Here is a 20,418-nt window from a genome sequence, read left to right on the forward strand (position 1 = left end):
GCCCGAGAGGGCGACCGGGCCCAGAGGTGATGGTACCTGGGTGTGACGGGTCCTGAAGGGGTGACAGGGCCCAGAGAAGCGACAGGGCCTGGGGCTGGTGAGGCCCAAAGGGGTGACAGGGCCCAGGGGAGTGACAGGGCCTGGGAAGTGTTGGACGGGTCCTGAGGGGGTGACGGGGCCCAGGGGAGAGACAGGGCCTGGGGGTGGCAGGTCCTGAAGGGGTGACAGGGCCAGGGGCTGCCTTACGCTCTGCCCCGACAGAGTGGCCAGGCCTGTGCCAGCCCCGCGGCTCTCGGGAGGTGCCGGGGCAGCGCCCGCCGCGGAGGCTCCGGCTTCAGCAACGGACTCGGGAAAAGCCAAGACCGCTTCGACGGCCGCGGCGCTGTCTCCAGGTTAACAACGCCTCCGCCGCTCCTCATTGGCGGAAGGGGTTAGGGAGGTGATTTTTCATTGGGTGGCGTTAGCGGATAGGGGCCAATAGAAATAAAGCTCTGTTGCCATGAGACTAGCTCCGGGCTCTCGATGTCTAGGGGCCGCGTGGAGCACAGCGAGGGTCACGCGGCGCGGGGAGGTGCGAGGGAGCGAGGCGGCTCCTCATTGGTCAGGTGGCTCCGGGATTGGCCAATCCCCTGGCGCGCGCGGGGCGGGGCGGCGGTTGGCCCTGGCGCGAAGCTAACGGCCGCCCGTCGCCTCAGGCGGCCCGCCATGGCCGCGCGTCGTAGGGGGGGCCGCGCGCGCTGCCGGTAGCCGCCGCCGCTCCCATCGCTCCCATCGCCGCCCCGGGGTCGCCCATGGAGGTGAGGGACGGGAACGGGGCCGCGGCCCCGCCGCGGGCTGGGAAGAGGCCGGGCTGCGCAACTTTCCTGTCATAATCCCAGCGGTCGGTCGGAGCTGTCCCGGGGCTCGGGCTTCGCCTGGGTGCCGGTAACCGAGCGGGGCTGAGGCCGGGAGAGGCCCTTCGCCCTGCAGTGCGGGTCTGACCGGGCTCTCCTGTGTGGGACCGTCTAGACCTAGGCCTGTCTTGTGGTAACGGGTGCTGTGAAACTGCTCGAAAGCTTCACGAAAACGCTTTTCAGTGTCCTGAAAAAGCTCCATTTGGGGAAAAACTGAGCGTGTTTGGTTTGTTGGGTGTGTGGGGTGTCACAGAGCTGTAGCAGCTCACCATTATGTTACCTCATTCTGTGAGGTGACAGATCATGTAAGTGCTGGGTGTCCTTACTGAGCATGGGCAAAACTAAGGAGAAAACATGGCATAAATAGTATAAGAAAAGGGGCGGTGCTGCACACTCACTCTGGCTTTGCGTGTTCACGTATTTGTAAAACGTGCCTGGGAAAAACAGGGTGTTAATCCATCAGTGTAAGCGTGGCATAAGCTAGAAGGAAGATTGTGGTGTGGGCCATGTACATTAGGTACAGAGTCTGTTTTCATCCTCAGGTAGCTATAGAAGAACAACTTTTTACAGAGAAGGCGCTTATTCAGAATACTTTCAGAACACTAGTCCTGTGAATTCAGTAAGCGTTTCAAATGAGCTGCTGTTGGGTCCTGGTTGATTGTTCGTCCGGGGGGGGGGGGTGGTTCGTGATGAACCTGTTGGGTTCTCACATCTGCTATTTTAAATATTATGCAAACAACTTTTATTTGTGAGCTAAGGGTGTATTTTAACTTTAAATTTGCCTTGTGTACCTCACCTTCTGAAGAAGGGAAGAAAAGACACCCAGCTTTTTGTTTTGTTTCCATTCCTTGCTCCCCCTGGCCAGCCATTTCTGAGCACCCCCCAGCTGGCGATGGGGAGAGGAGTGCTTTTGAGGCAGGAGTTGTTTCTCCCAGAGTTACAGAATGGGGCAGGTTTCCACCATAGCTCCCAGAGTGTGTATTATAGCAAAATCCTAGCTCCTGAAATCTGAAAATGCACATATATGCATTTGTGTAATGTAAACAGTGTAATGGGAGTGGTGATGAAAGGACAAGAGGTGTGTAGCGATGCGCGGAAGGATAATTCTCCCACTTCTGTAGTTGTTGTTCTTTAGTGGTGATTCAGCCCTTCAGAAGCTCAGCTGGTGTAAATGGGGAGAACGCAGATCTCCTCTTATTCTGCACCTCTCCTGTCTCTAAACACCTTGCGAATTTCCTGTGGTTTGTTGGGTTAAGCTTTTCTCCAAGGGCAAAAAGGAAATGTAGAACCATTTCCTTGAAAACACAGATGGAGCAGAATTCACGAGTAAATTAAAAGTGGTCGAGAAGTTCATGTTGGTATAAAACCTACAACTCTCATGACTGTGTGTAATTATGTCCTACCACTGTTTTTTGCCTTGTTTTATATAGCCTAAAGTCACGTTCAGAGGCGGCAGTCGCTGCTGGAGTAGCACAGAAGCTGGCGGGAGGCTGACGGATGTATTCAGCAGCGGAATGACAGGCTCAGGCTCGCTCTATGCTTGCTACAAATCACAGGTTCAGTTGATTAAAAATGACTTCTTTTATATTTGTGTAAGAGTTTGGGTTGCTTGTAAATTAAACGGTCAAAAAATATTTCTAATGCAGTTGCTTATACTGATGAACATAAATCACCGTGTTTGATTTATTCGTAATAAATCTCCATCATCATGATGTTAATCAGAAAGGACAGTGACTTTTTTTAATACAGCCACAGATGAAGGAATATATAGTGTTTAGAAAAATATTTCACTGTGTTCTTTGTTATTCTGTTAGCATAAACAATTGTAGATAAAGTGTGGAGCAAATGACTATTTTTAGGAAAACTGGGAAGTTGGTAAGAAGGAGAGGCTTAGGTATTGCAGGAGATACGTCTGTGGCACACCACAGACAGAGTCCAAATGTTGGTACAAACCAGGCTGTTCAGCAGGGGGTTCTTAGTCTGACCGGTGGAGAATGTCAGGGCAGGTAACTACATCAGACCTCTCTTTTTGTTTGGCCTTTCATAGCAGTAAATTTCCTCGAGATAAAAGACTCAAATAAATGAATGGAAACTCCTTCCCAATACCTTCAAGAATAGACCTATTACTTACTCTATCCAAGCCTTGCGTGGCTTTGTTCTTCCATGTCCTTTAGTCCAGAAACTGGGCATCTTTTTTGCTTACAGAAGTATTTTGCAGACACGGGGAACTGAGACATGAAGTAGACATCTGCCCATAGTTAGGCAGAAAGCCTTACTGGGAATAAAGCTTGATTTTGTGTGTCACTGCTCTTCTCCATGGAGGAGTATATTGTGCATCTTTAACATTTAACCCTGTGAAAACACTGTTAATGTTCCCAGTTACTAAGAGTTTACTCCCTCAGGAATTGTGCACTGGGCAGCAGTCCCCAGCAGAAGTTGCCTGTAGCGTTGTGTCAGAAGTACGTGGCTTGCTTCTCGTGCTGTGGTTACTCCAACGGTGAACTCGGTTACAACCTCATAGAATGAAAAAATGACAATTCGATGTGTTTAATATTAAAATCGGTGCTTTTGTTGTAATAAAATGCAGAATGAAGAAAATGTAGAGCTACCTCAGACCTACAGTTCTTCCCTTTCAACATCAGAGTTCTCTGCACCTGTGGACTCTTCCCTTTTATACGCACCATGGTCTACCTACGGAGACGACACCAAGCCTCCTGCTGCTTCTCAGAGCAGCGTGAAGTCCAGGTAGTCGCTTTTCACAGAGAGAGAATGTGTGTGCTGATGGAGTAGATGGAGTTTGTTTGTTTGCTTACCTTATGAAATATTTTGAACAAAGTAATTGTTTTCATTAATATGCAATTCATTTTCAGGATTCAGCCTGAAAGGAATGATTATGGCAGTGAAACAGATTTATACGGACTTGTGTCTAACATCTTGGAAGAACAAGATAAATCGCAGCCGTATTGTGCTGAGGGGTGAGTGTGTTGCTGTGCAGGCGCTGGTGTGTTCTGTTCCTCAGTGTCTGTGTTCCGTTAGTCAGCTCTGCGTCTGCTGCTGGCGAGTTCTCATGCTCTTTACAGTTTCCCTTCCTTCCCCCTAATCTTCTAATATTTCGCTTGTGACACTTGAAAGCTTTTCTCTGGGTACTCGAATTACATGATAGTTTCTAGCTTTCTGGTATTTGCAGAATTTTTTAATTGGCATTTTTAAAGTAAGTTGTGGAAAGGCTGTATTCAAATAAATCTCTTGGAATATGTGCCTCGGTCTATTTAGATCGACTGAATTCAGACTTTAGGTTTCTTTTTTGATTAATTTCAGTTTGCAGAGAGTACACAAAACACGAAATCATATTCTTTCACACTTTCCTGAACCGGCAGGAGAGAAGAATTCATGCAAAATGACTATTTCTTGATGATAGTCCTACCTAAGCAATGTTTGCCTGTCAGATTTGTTATGTCTGTGTTCTAGCCCCAGAAGAAACTATTAGACAGTCATAATAACTTGACACAGAAAGATTCGGATCCAGCATCCCCGAGATACTTAGAGAGCTCACAGTCTCCTGCCCAAATCTGAGCGTATCTAAGGGATAAGAAAGGGAATGCAGTTCTCAAGGTTCCCAAGCCAGGCACCACTCATCCTTTCTGTCTTCTCCCGAAATTCCAGTGATTTCTGTATGTGTGCTGAGTGATGTGGCTGAAGTGAGGGAAAACTTTAGAGAGAGTCAGTCTTGATCAAGAGATAGCGTACGGATTCCTTCGCTTCAGATAGTGAAGGTTGGATTTCTGTTTTCAGCGCTGCCAAATTTAGCTGTGACTGTAATGACTTCCAGGCACAATTCCATTCTTAGTCTGTTTACAGCTTTTCTTGACAGTCAGCCATCGCCCTGCGTTAATCCATGGTAATTAGTGGAAGGAAAGGAAATGTGCTGGGATGCTTATTCTTGATTTACCTGCAGGAAGCAGTGTAAGCCAGTGTAACACGGGCCGTTCTCAAGCAATAGGGAAGATGATACAGAGAAGTGTTTGTCTGGAGGGCTGGGACGTGGCTTTGAAAGGTTGTGGGCACTTTGGGAAGCATGGTTATCTTAACTTGTTGTTTATCCAGGAGTAGTTTGGTGGTGGTGGATATTAAATCTCTTGACGGGGTTGACCTGATGATAATTTGGTGCGTACATGTTGCTTGCAGCTTGAAGGTATTGTATGGATCTCGTAAGGCATATGGGTTTAGACAAGCCAGAATCAGTTTCTTCATCTAGCTAAGGGAAACTGCGAAGATGCCAGTAGTGGATAGAAGTTGGCGTAAGACATCGTTGAATCATTCGAGAGAAATTCAGGGGTTTTTAAACCTGTTTCTGCATTCGGGGATGGAAGAGGAGCATGATGGATAAGAACCTAATCGTGTATTTCTTGTTTTTCAAGGAGCTGCCCTCCCAACTTGAAGTCAGTGTGGCCCGTGAATGCGACCAGAATCGCAGACCACCATGACCTGCTGCCAGAAACTAAAAGACCGGTTGTCGGAGCTGTCTCACAACAGGGTTTTTATAGTAGCGAATCCGCCTCTGCTGCTGAAAAACAGTACTTGCAAAGCGGTAATCTTGCATCGCAGCAGAAAGTAGAGGAATGTTGTTGCGGGTTTACTGGCATAGACCTTGAAGAGCAGTGTTTGTATCCTTCTAGGAATGATCATGCCAACTGTTGTAACATGCAGACTAATGAGAATATGAAAACAACACCCGTATACCAGAACTATCCATACATAAAAAACGCCTTTACACCCCAAGTTGGATATTCAGAAGTAATCAAAGACTTGGGAGACGATGCTTATTCTTACGGAAGGGAGAAGGTGTGTCCCAAAGGAGCAGATGGGCAGTTGCACCAAAAGCGGGCAGAAACGTTTCTTCCACAATTTCACAGATATAATGAAAACACAGATTATAGTAGATACAGTGAATATTCTCATGCTAGTAAGGCAAAGCCAAACAAGAGCACTAATTGTAGCCTCCAAGAAAATAAAAAGTTAGTAAATGGAACCATTGAGGCACCATCTCTGGATGCAGAACCCTATAGTAAATTATTTCAAGTTAAATCAGGAACTCAGAAAAAAATAGAAGATACAATTTCAGATCAGCAAAACTTTACATTTCCCAAGGCTGTAGGACTTCTATCGGAAAAGCAATTTGCAAATGAAGCTTCATTCTGCACTGATTTGGGGCAAAAATTTGAATATGGACTAAAGTCATTTGCAGCTTGTCCGGGGAATAGTGACTGTGCCAACGGTGTAGAAAAGCAGCAGTTTTCCAAGTCCGATCTTCAGAATTCTGACTACTGTAAATCACTTCTGTTATTACCAAACCCAGCAAACCCTTCAGCGGGCACTAATGTAAGGCCGGCTTGGATGAACACGCAAACCAAAACCGCTGCTTCCGTCCCATTTCAGAATCCAAGTCCTTTGTTGAAACTGAATAATCATTTACCCGCTTTTCCAAAAAGTTCCAGTCACTCTAATGATTTCTTTCAGTTATCGTCTGCAAATTTCCCTTTAAATAGTAATTTATTTCACAAGTTTCAAGATAATCCATTTTTTTCAAGTCTCGATTTTGGTTATAACACAGCAGAACGAGCTCGGTCTGCTGCTTGCATGGAAGCACTGGTGAGGAGCGGAGAAGAGAATCTCATCGAGTATTTAAGTGAAAAGAAATTAAAGCAGCCAAACGGATTCTGCGACAATTACTCAGCTCAGCAGTTTGGGATCATTGAAAATATGAACAAACACCGTTTCCAGTTAAAGCCACAGAGCGAGCATTATGATCTGGAAGGACAGAAACACGCGGATGGGTTGTTGCAGACCATGTACCAGGATTTACTGGAGTCTCAGGGTCAGTTTAGTCTCAAGCAGGGGAGCGGGGACAGTAACGCCGTCAATCCCACGACTTCCCTGCAGGCACCGGGCTTTTCCAGCAATTGCATGATGGGGGACTTCAGGCGCAATCAGCAGCTTGGTTCGAGCGCGTTCCCCTTGAGATCACCTCGTCTCTTTGGCCGTTCCATCGTCCCCCTGATGGAGTCCCGTGACTTGTTCTCCCGCGACGATTTAAAACGCTTCTACCCTTATTTGAACGATAAGATGTACGGTGACGGTTCTTTTTCTGGTTTTGTACCGGCGTTTGGATTTCAAAGGCAAGTTAAAACCCGTAGTGGGCCTGCCAGCGAACTTCATGTTAGACTAGAAGAGTGTTATGAACAATGGAGAGCTCTGGAGAAAGAGAGAAAGAAGGTAAAAAAAAATCAAATTAAGATGCCGTAGCACAGATTTGATGTAGATCTCCTCCTGCTCAGTTGAGTTAAGAGGTCATGGGTAATTCTCCCTGTTAGGAGTTGAAATGTTTAATGGGACTTCAAAGGTAAAAGACTTTGCTTTCCTTTATATTTGGGACTGAAAACGGAAGTTTTGAAGGTTTGTAGCCTGGTTGGGAACATAACTCCTATTGAATGTTGCACTTAAAGCAGGAATTCAGTGACTCTTCAGTCTCTGTTGGGGCTGGGGAAGGTGTGTGTGACTAGCAAAGCCATCACGCTTCCTTTTTTTAATACAATAAATACAATTCATTTCAAAACTTCGAAAGCAAACCCATTAATTATATTTTTAATTGGGATTAATTTTTAATCTTTTCAAGAATTAATTAAATTTCTTAGGTCCTACACTTTTAGCTCTTTCAATAAGTTCTTCTCACCTCCTCTTTCCCTGTAGTTTTAAACCTAAGATATATTTGAAGGGGCTCTTCCCTCCCCCCCCGCAGACACAAAGGCTGAAGAAAGGGTAATATTAAAACCCTTGATCACAGCTCAGGTAGTTCTGTGGGAAGCCCTACTTGAAGCAATTATGATGGCCTTTTTGGTCACCAGCAGAAGTGCTTCAGGCTACCTTTGTTGAATGTAAAATTTGCCTTAGTTTCACCAGTTTTACTGAAGTTAACGCTTTGAACTTTATTGAAGTTCAAAAACAATCAGGAGCTGTGACTTTCTAAGAGGGAAGCTTGGCCAGCGTCACCTGGGGATGGTGGGGTCTGGCCATGTGGCTGTCACCTCTGTGGAAGCTCTGTGGGGCCAGTCCACCCGAATAAACTTCATTGTGAGGGGACGTAAGGGGGGGGTTGCCAGAGTGTTTCCTGAGAAAAGGCAGGTGTTTCATTGAACAGAGGGGTTAGAGAGAGAATGAGCTTGACTTGAGAAGGGGAGATTGATGTCCAGGCTTGCACAGAAAAATGCAAAAGGGAAAGAGTTGACACGTGCTGGGAAGTGGGGAGGGGCGTGGAGAAAATGAGGCTGCAGCTTCGTGTGGAGCATCACAGAACTATCTAAGAAACGCAATTTTAGAACAGATTTAGCTGTATGGTGTTACACCTGTTCCAGAGTGATGTAACAATAGGGTGAGAGAGATTGAAATTTGAAATCTTGCAGTCGGATATGATTTCATTTTAACAGAAAAACCCCAAAAACCTTTCTTTAGTTTGACTAATCTGTACAACAATTTAGGTTAATTGCTGAATTAAACAATTTTATTTTAATTTTGTGGATGAGGTCCAAACCTGTTTGCTCATTCTTTTTTGCCTTGTAATTCCAACTTGCCTCCATTTTATTTACAGGCAAAATTAGTACAGGCTGTAGTTAGAGTGCGAGAAGCTCTTCTAAAACACATTATGTTGGCATAATTACTTCAGTTGAACTGCTTTGAGTAAAGTGGTTGTTCACTTAAAACAGGTGATTGTCTTACCAAGTGGTTAAATCCCAAATGACTGAATCCTCGTTATCTGCTTTTAAAAAAAAAATCCAAAACCCTAAGGGAAAAGAATTGTACATCTGATATTTCTTCTTGTTTCTGTAATGAAGCACACTTTGCAGCTTGCGTTCTTAGGGAGTTATTCTTTTGTTTTCCTGCAGACCGAATCGGCTCTTGCTAAGAATTTCCAAGGGAAAAAGGTTTCCAGTGCTAACAACACTCCGATTCCAAGACCGACATCAAACCCATCAAGAGTTGATCGCTTAATTGTGGATCAGCTACGTGAACAAGCCAGAGTGAGTTGTAGGACTAAAAAAAAAAAAAAAAAAAAGAAACCCAAAAAAATCTACTGAAGTTATCACACAGAACTTAGAGTACAGTATAAGATACGTAAGCTGATGGGAGCAGCTTTTCCCAAAATAGCTTTGTTCTTAAATGCTGTGCAGGGAATAATCTTTCAGCAGTCCCTGCTAGAGTTTCTGTAGCTCCAGGTTCGCTGCTGCTGTTACCAGGGAACGCGCCGAGGAGCTGAGGCTCACGTTGATGTGCACGCGTGCCAGGAGAGTGTGTTCCCTGGTACAGGAGCGGGCACGAGTTGCCAGAACCCACTCATCTGGCCTGTCCACTTGCACAGCTCTGAGATGGGCCTGACCTTTGAGTTCTTCTGTTTCAAGCAGCTCAGCAGAGAAATGTTCGCTATAGATTTGTAGACACTGTATTAGAGGAGGTGTTTGTGGGGGAAAAAAGCAAGTTTAGTTAATGTTTGTGAGACTTTGATCCGTATTTGCTTGAGAGTCTTGTATTTTTTTTTAATGCAGAATGGTTATTTGGTTCAACTTCAGCCAGAATTTGTGTTACTGGTTTGTTTCTTAGGCCAAACAGCCATAACCTGTAGGGCGAGCGTGACTGGTGTCTTTTGAGCTGCCTGTGGCTCTGTGGCCAAACGATGGTGCCAGTGCGCAGCGTCACGCTTCTTTGCGAGGCAGCAGCAGAATTCTTCGCGGGAGAGGAGAGGGAGGAGGTGAGCACAAGCAGAGCTGCTCTGTGCTGCCAGCAGATCAGCAAGGGTCTGATCTGGCCCTTTGGAGGCCAAGAGAGGAGGAGAAATGTGGGCTGAAAGCAAAGCTGTCCCTGCGAGGGGACATGGGATTAAAGGCAGCGGTTGTCATTCTGAGCAACGCTGGTCATTGGAGGAAGCAGCACTGCTGAGCTCGGCCGCTCCCTGGGCAGCAGTGCTAAGACGCTGTCTTTCCTCCCAGTGTCATACAGGTGAAATAAGCTGGGGAGCCATGTCTGCTTACTGCCTGCTGAAATCTGTCTTGGGCAGCTTCCCACTCTTTTTCAGGCAGCTGAGTGTAGGGAAAGATGTGTTGCCAGGCTTAGTGTAAATTTTTTTAAACTACTGCTTTATGAACCCCGAAAGAACAGTGGTAGGAAGTTTCCACTTTGACAAGGCTTGCCTGTCCTTGTCCTGGTACTTTAAAAATGCATCTAAAAAGAACTTAATCTTCTCTAGCCATTTGAGGAACCAAACTTAAGGGTATAGAACCTCAAACACTTGTTAAGTAGCAACTGAAAGGTAGTTCTAAGGATGCTCAAAAGCACAGTGGGGCTGTTAGACCTGGGTTCTAACATCAAAAGCTTAGTGATGGCCAAAGAGGAACACCGGTACAAAGGTTCAAGTGGAAGTTGAGGTGGCTGAATCTGGGATTAACTCTTCATAGCGTGGAGCACCTACTTAAATCTCTTGGTGGTCACGCACTTGACTTGGTTTTTCTCATTGGAGACTTGCAGTTGTTTTCAGTTCCAGAACAAAGCGTAGCTGGTGGAGAGGTGACAGTAGCTTCCTTCACTATGTTATCGGTAGCTATTACACAAACTTTAAACCAGGTTCTCCTCTCTATAGACTGTGTCCCGTCTCCCCTGTCTGGGGACATGTAAATCCACAGCCCTGTTGTAACTGGGGAATGCCGTAGTCACCCTGCTGTGGGGTCCTCTGAGGCTGGACAGCCAGTCTGTTCTGTTGAAGCTCTTCAATTCGGGACTGATAGTGATTTTTGTCACAGAGGGGAAATACCAGTTTATTTCCAGTAGTGAGGGCTACTCTTCCCCCATCTGTATGGGCTGGGGAAAGCATTCTAGTCCCTGTTTTCTGAAGAACAGTCATCAAAGCTGGGCCTGAAATGTCAGTCCTCACCCCATGGGGCATGCTCACCCCTGGACTGCAGGCTCCGTGGTTCTGCTGGCTGTTTCGCTGGGACCCTGCCGCTCCAGCAGTCAGCCCCAGTGTTGCTCGTGGCTTGCTGCTTTTCCCAGTGAAGGATGGGAATTACTCGGCAAGCCCTGTGGCAGTCAAAGGGATCAGTGGTGCTTTGCCAGGAGAAGGGCGGGTTCGTTAATGGCTCTGAGTCATGAGCAGAAGGAAGTGTCTCTTGGGAGTGCAGGATGAACTTCTGAAAAACCTGAGGGGATGGGAAAGCGAGCATTTGAGCCTTCAGTGGTTCCCATTGGGTTGCTGGGGCATCCCAGCCTCGCTGACTTGTGTGGATTTTGCTTTTAGACACCTGGCACTTCTCCCAGGCTTAGTATAAAGAAGGTTTATTTATTTAACTATCAGCTGTGGATCCCACTGGATGAGGTTGTGGTGCCTGAAAACCAGGTCTTCAGAACCTAAGTCCTTTTGTGGATGTGCTAGTCAGCGAGAGTGGGAAATGGCTGTCAGGTTCCGCTTGCTTTGTTTCACTTGCTTATGTAATCCTGCTCTGCCACTACTGAAAATCTGGCTTTTTCTTCAGAAACAAATCTAGTGATTCTCAATCGATCTTACCTGCTTTAGTTTCCCGTTGTAGTGACTGATTGCTCAGTTGTTTGTGTGAAGTTCTCCCTTCACTTTTGTAAGGAAGCTGAGAGTTTAAAAAATGGGAAATGTCACTTTTGGAGTGTATTGGTTGTTGCTGCTGTCACAGTAACCTCTGCAGTTTATTTCTGCCTGCGTTTTTTTTCCACCCCCCAGGCTTTTGCCGGATCTAAGGGAGAGCAGGACGAGTCTGGCAGTGGGAGCTCGCTCCTTCTGAGCGCTCTCACCAGAGCCCTGAGCGAGGAGTGGGCTGCTCTGCTCTGCTTCTGTGGGTGCTGCTGCCAAAATAGCTGTCCTGGCCAGCAGCCTGCTCTGAGGGTACCTGTGGCATTTTGGGCGAATTCTCCTGGTCCAGATGCCTTTGCCCGCCGCTCTTTCTTACATTTTAAAAACTCCATGGCAGTCCTTTTGCTAGGGAAGACTACAATCGTTTTGTTGCAAGGAAACATCAAGCGTGTTCCTTTGCACTGCACTCCCAGACCTTCCATTTCTTATTTTTAACCTGTGGATGTCCATGAATCATCAGGCTTCTTTATAGGTCATGGAGCGTAGCCATTGCCCAATAAACAGTACAGTTTTGGAATTTTGGGGTTTATCTCTTTCTGCAGACCAGTAACCAGGTTCTTCAGTGCTCTGTGAGCCATGATTGAGGAATCGCTCACCCAGGGGAATTTTGTAGAAATGTGACTGTTACAAAATAAACAAAGATGCAGATTTTCAATTAGCAAATCCAATCCCAGCTCCTCTCCGACGCTGCCCATGGCTTTGTGCCGGCACAGCACAAGGAGATCAGCTGGGTGAAAACTGGCTGGTGTTTGTAGGACTGGTTTTCACATGGATAATTGCAGCAGTGCGTTATCCAGATGGATAATTCCATCCGGACGGAATGGGAGGGAGGACCTGAGGGAAGTGCTGATGGACAGGAGGACCACAGTGGTCTTGATTCAGAGAAATGCACATTGTCACGGAACCACCTCCTGTCACATGGTTATCTCAAAGTTGTATATATCTGTTATTAATTAGTAAGCTGGGTGTCCTAATAATTGGGAATTTTAGCTTTGCTGTTGCGCTGTGCACACCCAGGTATTCTACAGCTTCGGTTTTGGAGAAGAAGAAATCCTAGGTAAGAATTTAACTACTTCACCTGTAACTATAAACTGTTCTCAAAAGAAAATAATGGTTATTGTTAACCTGTTCTTCCTAATCTAGTTAATTTTCTTGTAAGTCTAGATGAGTATAGTTTGAACTCCTGTAACGTGTAAAATGTTCATCAGGTTGTGACTTTACTGGGAAAAATGGAGCGCCTTCGCAGTTCTCCCCTTCATGCTAACATTTCTACTGCTCTTGATAAACACCTGGAGGTAATTCATGTAGTGCAGTCACGTAGAAAAGATGAAATTGTAAACGCTTCAAATCGACAGAGGCAAGGAGCTCCCCGATGCCAAGATGACAGAGGTATAACTATGCTTATGTACTTTTATAAGGTAGCTGAAAAATTCTACACGTGTTGCAAGTCTATAAAAAAGTGTGAGGGGTTTTGTGTTAAAGTTTTAATTTATTTTTCAGTGTCTAGAGCTTTGAGAAAAGCAGACTGGGGGGGTTTAGATGACGGTTTTGAGAAGACACTAAAACCTGGGGTTTAGAGACAAATGTGTTAAATCAATTTGGAGTGCGTTTATTCAATTAATGAACTAGCAAGTCATGAAAAGGTGGTGGGGTGTTCTTGTAATGCAGCTTGGGATTGGAGATGGTACCAAACTATTGTCTCTTTCTTCCCCCTGTCCCTCCCATTCCCGTCCCTGTCACCCCCCCGGCCCTGTCTGTATTTCTCTGTAGAACTGCCATGCTATCTCCAGGCTGAATCTGTGCAGAGACCACGATGGCCTTGCGTTATGAATGGATTTGCTCTTCAGGCATGTTCTGTCGTAGATTGACATAAAATGCAAATCGTATTTTGGATGGATACACAAAAATATATTGGTCAGAATGTTTTTATTCTTGATGGTGTCCAAAATATGCAGAATATTCAGTTTAATCCTTCACTAGCGCACAGGCAGAATGGCAGGATCCCTTCTCTCTCAGATATGAAGCAGAGTACGTTCCTGCTGCCTGTGATGCTCTGAGCTGTGGCGTGGTGTTGGATGCTCCCTTACATTTCTGCGAGCCCTCTGTTCACTTCCTGCCTTTCTTTCCACAGCTGAATTGGATGGATTCTTTCCCTCCTTTGGGGTGTCCCATCATGCAGTTCTGTAATTCTCAAGGTTACTTCAGCAGATACCCTATAGCAATTTTTCTTTTCACCTCTTCATTATCATTCTTGTTTCTGTCAACCTTGATTGAAGATGATGTGGCTTGTTAAGATGAAGGGATTTCTTTTGAGGTGTTTAAGCCCATTAAAATAATTGGCACTGGCTTTACTTGGCGTTACTTCTTAACCACATCAGTGAGCTCTTTGGAAGCGAGTAGCCTGGAAAAGAGGAGCTGTCGCACCCCAAGATCTGCTCCCTGGTCAAAGAGAAAAGAAAGAAGAGGGCTTTGCACCACACGATCTGATTTCCTTCTCTGCCTCGCATCCCATGTACTGCCTGTCTCCAAGGTATGTTCGCCTGTTGCAGCAACTGGGAAGGACTTTTCCAACAGAAGATCATTGAATGAGTAACTATATCTGCTGCACGTCCAGGAGAGCCTTGAGGAGCACGCCTGAAGCTCTGCCTCTCCTCCCTTTGCCAGAGCTCTCTTGTTTCATTTGAGAAGAGCTCTTCCCTGGCCCAGCCTTGTTTCTGCACCACCTTTCTATTCCATCTGATTTGATATTAAGTATCTTATCAGGCAGGACCTGTCTGTTGTGTCCTGTTTTCCAGGAATTTTGATTTAATTAAAATTCATAGGTGGGCCATGCTCTTGTCTTCTCCTGGCTCCCCGGCTTTAGTTGCAACACAGATTTCCTTCAGTGGGAAGTGGGTGGGTCTAAGCTGCATCGTATCGGTTGTTTTCACCCACAACATGGGTCTGAAAAATTCTAATAACACATGTGGAAGTTGTGGAACTGTATGAGGTGTCTGGCACTTGTTTGTGAATGTCTTTGAGCACTTAATGAAGTTCTGGAAGAAATCACAATGATAAGAAAAAGGGTTTTATGGAGTGCCATCTGTCACCCAGAACAACGTCGGGCCTGTCAGAGCACTGACCATACCTCTGCTTTGAGATTGCCCTTGATTCAGCCCTGAAGATTTTTCAGAAGGGTATAGAAGTTAAAAAACACCTTTTGAGGGGAGAAAAGACCTTTTTAATGTCTGTAGCTCTCAGGCATTGCATTCAGCCAAAGACTTCACAACAGCTCTTCCTTATTACTCCGGGATTTTCCCTTCTTCCCTGGTAGTGACCCAAATGCCAGCCCTGTCTTACAGCTTTGAGACACAAGTTTGTGTCACTTGTTTCTAAGCTGCTTTTAGGCAGCCCAGGTGACACCATTCCTGGTGTCTCTCCTTGATTCCACAAAGCTTGGTGTGGAAGTTGGAATTCTGAAAACACAAGACCTCATAATCAGATCCTCCCACTCTGTTCTATCTCTGGAGTTACCCTTCCATATTCTCCCTTCTAAAATTCTTTGGATGGCTGACGCTTGTGTTGGACAGGTGGATTTTCATGGTGATTCTTTACAATTACCTGAATTTTCTGTACCGCTCCTTCCAGACGTTTCAGCGGTGGTCACTGTAGGGGAATTGGTGGTCGCTCCGTGCAGAAGGAAGGTGTGATGTCTCGGAGCGGGTTTCAGAGAACCCAGCCCAGGGAGCGCGAGGCAGAGGAGGTGGTGAGGAGGGGCTGGGAGAGGGTAAGGTTAGGCCTTTAACTCAGTCCTTTTCTGAGGCACCCCTCGTCCCAGCAGAGGGGATGCTGTCACCCAGAACAGTGAATCCCAGAGTGTCGGTTGAAGGTAGGTGCCAGCTTTTTGGAATAAATGAAACTGCAGTCGCGCTCCCTGAGCAGGAGGACGTGGAAGGGCAGACTGTGAGTCGGTCTCCCGCTGGTTCCAGCCCCACGGCAGAGTGTGAGCAGGGAGGCCGGAGACACGGTGTAGTGTGACCCAGCTCCGAGAGGAGCGCCTGTGCCCCTACCCCAGAGTAACGTGCAAGCTCTGGCTGGTAACTCTGCTTTCTAGAAGAATTTGTGTCTTCACACGGGCTGGAATTGAAATCAAAGCATTATCGATGCATTAAGTGATTGCTGTTGAATAAATGGACGCTGTACCACTTCTGTATTTTAAAGTAGTGGGTTTTGTCAAATTTTTGCAGAACATGATCTCTTTATCAAAATGCCATAAATGAGCTATTCCTTCATCTGTCTTAATAATTTCTTGGGTGAGATGAGCAAAGGATCCACTTTGTGGATGTGGAGGAATTGTGAGCATCCAGCCATGAGCTGGCGCAGGAAGGGGCGAGAGGCCTTTAGTGGGTGTTGCAGATGGGACACTTTTTAAACCAGGGGTGACCGTGAGGCTTTGGGTGCTCCTGGTACTAGGTGACAGCTAAGTGGGAGCTCTAACAAAACAAGTATCTAAATTCCATATATTGTATGTACGAGGGCCTAAAAATCAATGCTTTCTTAGATTCAATTTTACAACCTTACAAAGAGACGGATACAAAACCAGACACTAACAAGGGCCTAAAAAGTTTTGCTGGTTTTAGCGTTGCTGAGGTGAATTAATCACAAGTAGTGCTTGCTGATGGCCTGTGTAATAAAGACTAAAGCACCATTTCCTCCCTGCAGATGTGTTTGCTCTTGCTTTGGCAATTAAAGAGATGAGCGTGGCAACGCGTAAAGCACGTACGACTCTGTGGTGCGCGTTCCAGATGACCTTACCGAAATCTCCAGCTGGAAAATCCGATCGAGAGAAAGCTCTTCGGGAGACGGTGCAAGCCGAAGAGAAGGTGTGCGAGAACACGAGTAGCTGCGGCGTCCCGACCCGGAGGGCTGAAGTAAGCAAGCACTAATGAGATACCGGTTGCGTGAAAAAAATACACTCCGCAATCTGGATGTATGAGAGATGATACTAATTCTTTTTTAATTATTTGTGAAGTTTGAACTACTGATATTCGTATTTAAAGCTGTACCTCGACAAGATGTTGAATTTGCTTCGAGGGCTCTCGGGTTCTACGTAAACTGTTAATGCGACAGGCAGTGTCAGAGCATTGTAAAGCCAAAGTGGTGAATGTTAACTTAAAAAAAAAAAAATAATAATCAGACTAATTAATTAACAGCCAAGCTATTATTTAACTTCTGCGGGTGAACCCTGGTGTACAACTCTTCCGATAAACTTCTTTTAGTTTTGCCTTAGGAAATAGGTTTTAAAATAATGATTCTTAAAGACTGTAGTCTAACGGGGTGTCCGGTCAGTGTCAGATCAGATTGTGATGTAAAAATGGTTTCCTTATCAAACTAGAGCCTGGAAACAGGAGGAATAAAAGGCTAAGAATACCCAATATTCATGTAAAATTAAATATTTAAAATACAAATATTTATGAATTTGAGATTTTAGAATGTAAGTTTGCGAAAGGAGATGCACCGGGTTCCACTAAATTACTGGTATGATAAAATCGCTGTTGTGAAACCATGCAATTCAGTAAATGTGTTCCAATCATTTGGGCGTGCTCTTGGGGAAAAAAGAACCTCTGTTTTAAAGTATTTAAACATAATCAAAATATGCCACACACACAGGATTATCCTTTAAAAAGCTGTGCAGCAGCTGAAATGATGAGTATTGTTTTTAATGCCTTCACTTTAAAATGGAAAAGGTATCACAAAGTTCTGAAATTTAGGTTTTCTTAAAGTTACTCTTCGCTAGTTTGGTTTGGAATTTTGTTGTCGTATTTTAGACTTATTAGTTCACCTCTGCATTTTTGACAGCTCTTAATACTTGGTGTTCCTCTGCATATCTTAATCCGTATGGAATAGAAGTAACTTATTCACTGGTACGAGATGTTGGTATTATGTGGCTCAGGAGATACGGGGTTTTAACACTTCTAGCATCGCGTTTATAATGTGTGGATTAAATTTATTCCGCTGGCCTTGCCTGGATACCCTGCTATTTTAAATGTCCGTGTTCTTCCTACTTCTGGAAATCCTGATACGTGAGAGGTGTGATCGCACCACACAAATTGTCGTGAGATGATGTGAGAGAAGCTGAACGCGAGTGCAGCAGAAAGCGGAGGATTTTGATCACTGAAAGGACCGAAGGCACTGCCGGGGGGGGTGCTGGGGCGGGAGGACAGCGCACAGCTTCATACCGCAAGTCACCGCGTTAAGATTTGTTGAGTTTAACCTAGGACGTGTTGATGTTAAAAGAAACGCTGTACTGACTTTCCTCTGTCTGGTAAGAAATAAATTAGCTCTTGTTGACAAGCGTTTGTTCTGCCGTCGTCTCCACAGGCTCAGCTTCTAGAGCTGGGTCTGTTACCAGGGACTGTAATTCTCGGTTCGTTGCCAAAGCGTGTTCAGAGGTTGGTGCAGGAGAAGAGCTGGAGATCCCTCGGGGTGACCTGCTCTAGGAGTTTTAAGTTCTAATCAGTAAATTTAGGTGTGTAAAATACTGAAGTACAAATGGATTTGCAGTCACAGAATCACAGAATGGTGCGGGGTCAGCAGGGACCTCTGGAGATCATCCAGTCCAACCCCCTGCCAGAGCAGGGTCACCCAGAGCAGGTCCCACAGGAACGTGCCCAGGTGGGTTTGAATGTCTCCAGAGAAGGAGACTCCACCACCTCTCTGGGCAGCCTCTTCCAGGGCTCTGCCACCCTCACAGGAAAGAAGTTCCTCCTCATGTTTAGATGGAACTTCTTCTGTTCAAATTTGTGCCCGTTCCCTCTTGTCCTGCCACTGGAAAAAGACCGGCCCCATCCTCCTGACACCCACCCTTTATAGGCGTTGATCAGATCCCCCCTCAGCCTTCTCTTCTCCAGACTAAAAAGCCCCAAGTCCCTCAGCCTTTCCTCAGCAGAGAGATGCTCCAGGCCCCTCAGCATCTTTGTAGCCCTCTGCTGTACCATCTCCAGCAGTTCCCTGTCCTTCTGGAACTGGGGAGCCCAGAACTGGTCCCAGTGCTCCAGATGGGGCCTCCCCAGGGCAGAGCAGAGGGGGAGGATGACCTCCCTCCATCTGTGGCCACGCTCTTCTTGATGCACCCCAGGATGCAGCAATACTACACTCTAGTATGGGATACAAAGATCATTGTGCAAGCTCACTGTAGGTATCTCCGAGCTCACTGTAGGTATCTCAAATGTTCCATGCAGGCAAAGCTATCCCTTAGGAAGCCATGGGTGTCTGGTGTGGGATCTCAGCTTCCAGGGGTGACCTGGAGAGGTGTCCCTGCCCCAGGGGAGGTCCCCACCACCCAGCTGGCTGCTGTGGAGGAGAGCTCACAGGGCCCTGGTGGCTGTGGGTATTTATGGCCTCAAGTGGCTGATTCACAGTCGGATTTTCTGCTGTGTTCAGGCGATTTTGATCGCTCATCGGGCCGGTCTCCAGCCAAACTGGGAGTTTGGGGCTCGGTGCCAAGTTCTCACCAACAGCCTCACAGGGTGGGATTAACTGGGTTCGGCCAAGTTGTGGAGCATCTGCCTGGACCAAGGGTCGGTCAGTTCAGACAGGAGGAGCCCGAACCGCTCCGTCAGAGCAGTAAAGCCGGGGTGAGCCTGAAATCGCTGTTCTGCAGAGAAGAATGACTGTGACCTTGGACAAACGGAGGGCAGATCCTATCAGTGCGGCGCAGGGTGGATGTTTTTCCCTGCAAAGTATCTCCTTAGTCACGGGCTCCGTACTGTCCGGGAGCAGCTCGTGCCATCGTTTCAGTGCCTGCACTGGAAACCTTGGGACTCGGTCTGGAGTATTTATTCCTACTCCGTGCATTCCTTGGTGCCGACGCCAGTAACGCACTCCCGAATATCCCGAGTCTCAGCCCAGCGTCAGCGTGCAGCTCTCCAGGGGCAGCGTCTGCTCAGGGCACTGAACCGACAGCAAATGGTGACCCTGGTGACAGCAGCTCTGGGGTCTGAGGCCAGACCCGCAGCCGCCCACCCTGGGGAGCACCAGCTGGGCTGAAACGGGCTGGTGGCCAAGGGGCAGCTCCAGCCCTTCAGGTGGAGCAGATTGAGGGGTTTGGGGGTTTCCACAAGCCTAAGCCCACCCCAGCTGCCTCCCTGCGGTGCTGCTGGATGGTTGTGGTTCTCCTGCTCCGCCCCAGGGTGTTTCTGCTGACAACCACGGGGCTGGACCTTCCCTCTGCTCCTGGTTCCCTCTCCCTAAAGGGCCTTTCTCAGCTGGCCAGAAACAACCAACGCACTCCCCCCGTGTGCTGGTCTGTGCCTGCAGGGTGTGACTGGTACCAGCAAAGGTGATGGGGAGCTCCATGGTGTGCTCCTGACTGCGCCCTTCTTAAATCCATACACCCCTCTATGGAACGGACACATTTTGGCACGTATGGTGTAGCCTTGTGTTCTTCACCTGGCTCCCGAGCTCCATGGTGGGCAGAGGGGGGTGTTTGTGTCCCAAGGGGGTGAACACAGCCTTCACAACCTCTGGACCTTCGCACCCGAAGGTCTGAAGAACCTGCACCAGGCTCTGGTGGGCAGCTCCGGGGGGCAGCTCCCACCCTCAGCTGCTTCCCGTGTGGAAGCAGAGGTTTGGAGAAGTTTGGTACCAAGTCGCAGAGCTCTTGGTGCCCAGGAACGTGGGGGAGAAACCAAGACTCTATCACCTTCCGCTGCTGATAGAGGACCTGAGCTACAGGTGGAAGCGTGAGATCACCCTGGACCACCAGCAGCTTCCTCAAACCACGTGGCCAGGGCTGTTTCAGACAGGGACTGCTGAGCCACGGCTTGTGCCCCCACTCAGCCCCAG

General features: G+C 47.0%; 1 protein-coding gene across 1 annotated transcript; it reads left to right on the plus strand.

The window, feature by feature from the left end:
* The first annotated feature begins 791 nt into the window (after positions 1 to 791).
* MEIOC (meiosis specific with coiled-coil domain) lies at positions 792 to 16,517 on the plus strand. The gene is made up of 8 exons (XM_074163057.1): positions 792 to 797; positions 2,324 to 2,449; positions 3,481 to 3,638; positions 3,764 to 3,868; positions 5,312 to 7,166; positions 8,831 to 8,965; positions 12,801 to 12,981; positions 16,294 to 16,517. Exons 1-8 carry the CDS (start codon positions 792 to 794, stop codon positions 16,515 to 16,517), a joined length of 2,790 nt encoding a protein of 929 aa, XP_074019158.1.
* Positions 16,518 to 20,418: the final 3,901 nt, after the last annotated feature.

The sequence above is a fragment of the Numenius arquata genome, chromosome 23 (genome assembly GCF_964106895.1).
Source record: "Numenius arquata chromosome 23, bNumArq3.hap1.1, whole genome shotgun sequence".
Classification (NCBI taxonomy): Eukaryota; Metazoa; Chordata; class Aves; order Charadriiformes; family Scolopacidae; genus Numenius; species Numenius arquata.

What these genes read in the sequence shown, in the direction of transcription:
- MEIOC (XM_074163057.1), top strand. An exon ending in ATGCTTGCTACAAATCACAG is followed by an intron (nt 2,450 to 3,480) that starts GTTCAGTTGATT and finishes AATAAAATGCAG; the next exon opens with AATGAAGAAAATGTAGAGCT. An exon ending in CAGAGCAGCGTGAAGTCCAG is followed by an intron (nt 3,639 to 3,763) that starts GTAGTCGCTTTT and finishes ATTCATTTTCAG; the next exon opens with GATTCAGCCTGAAAGGAATG.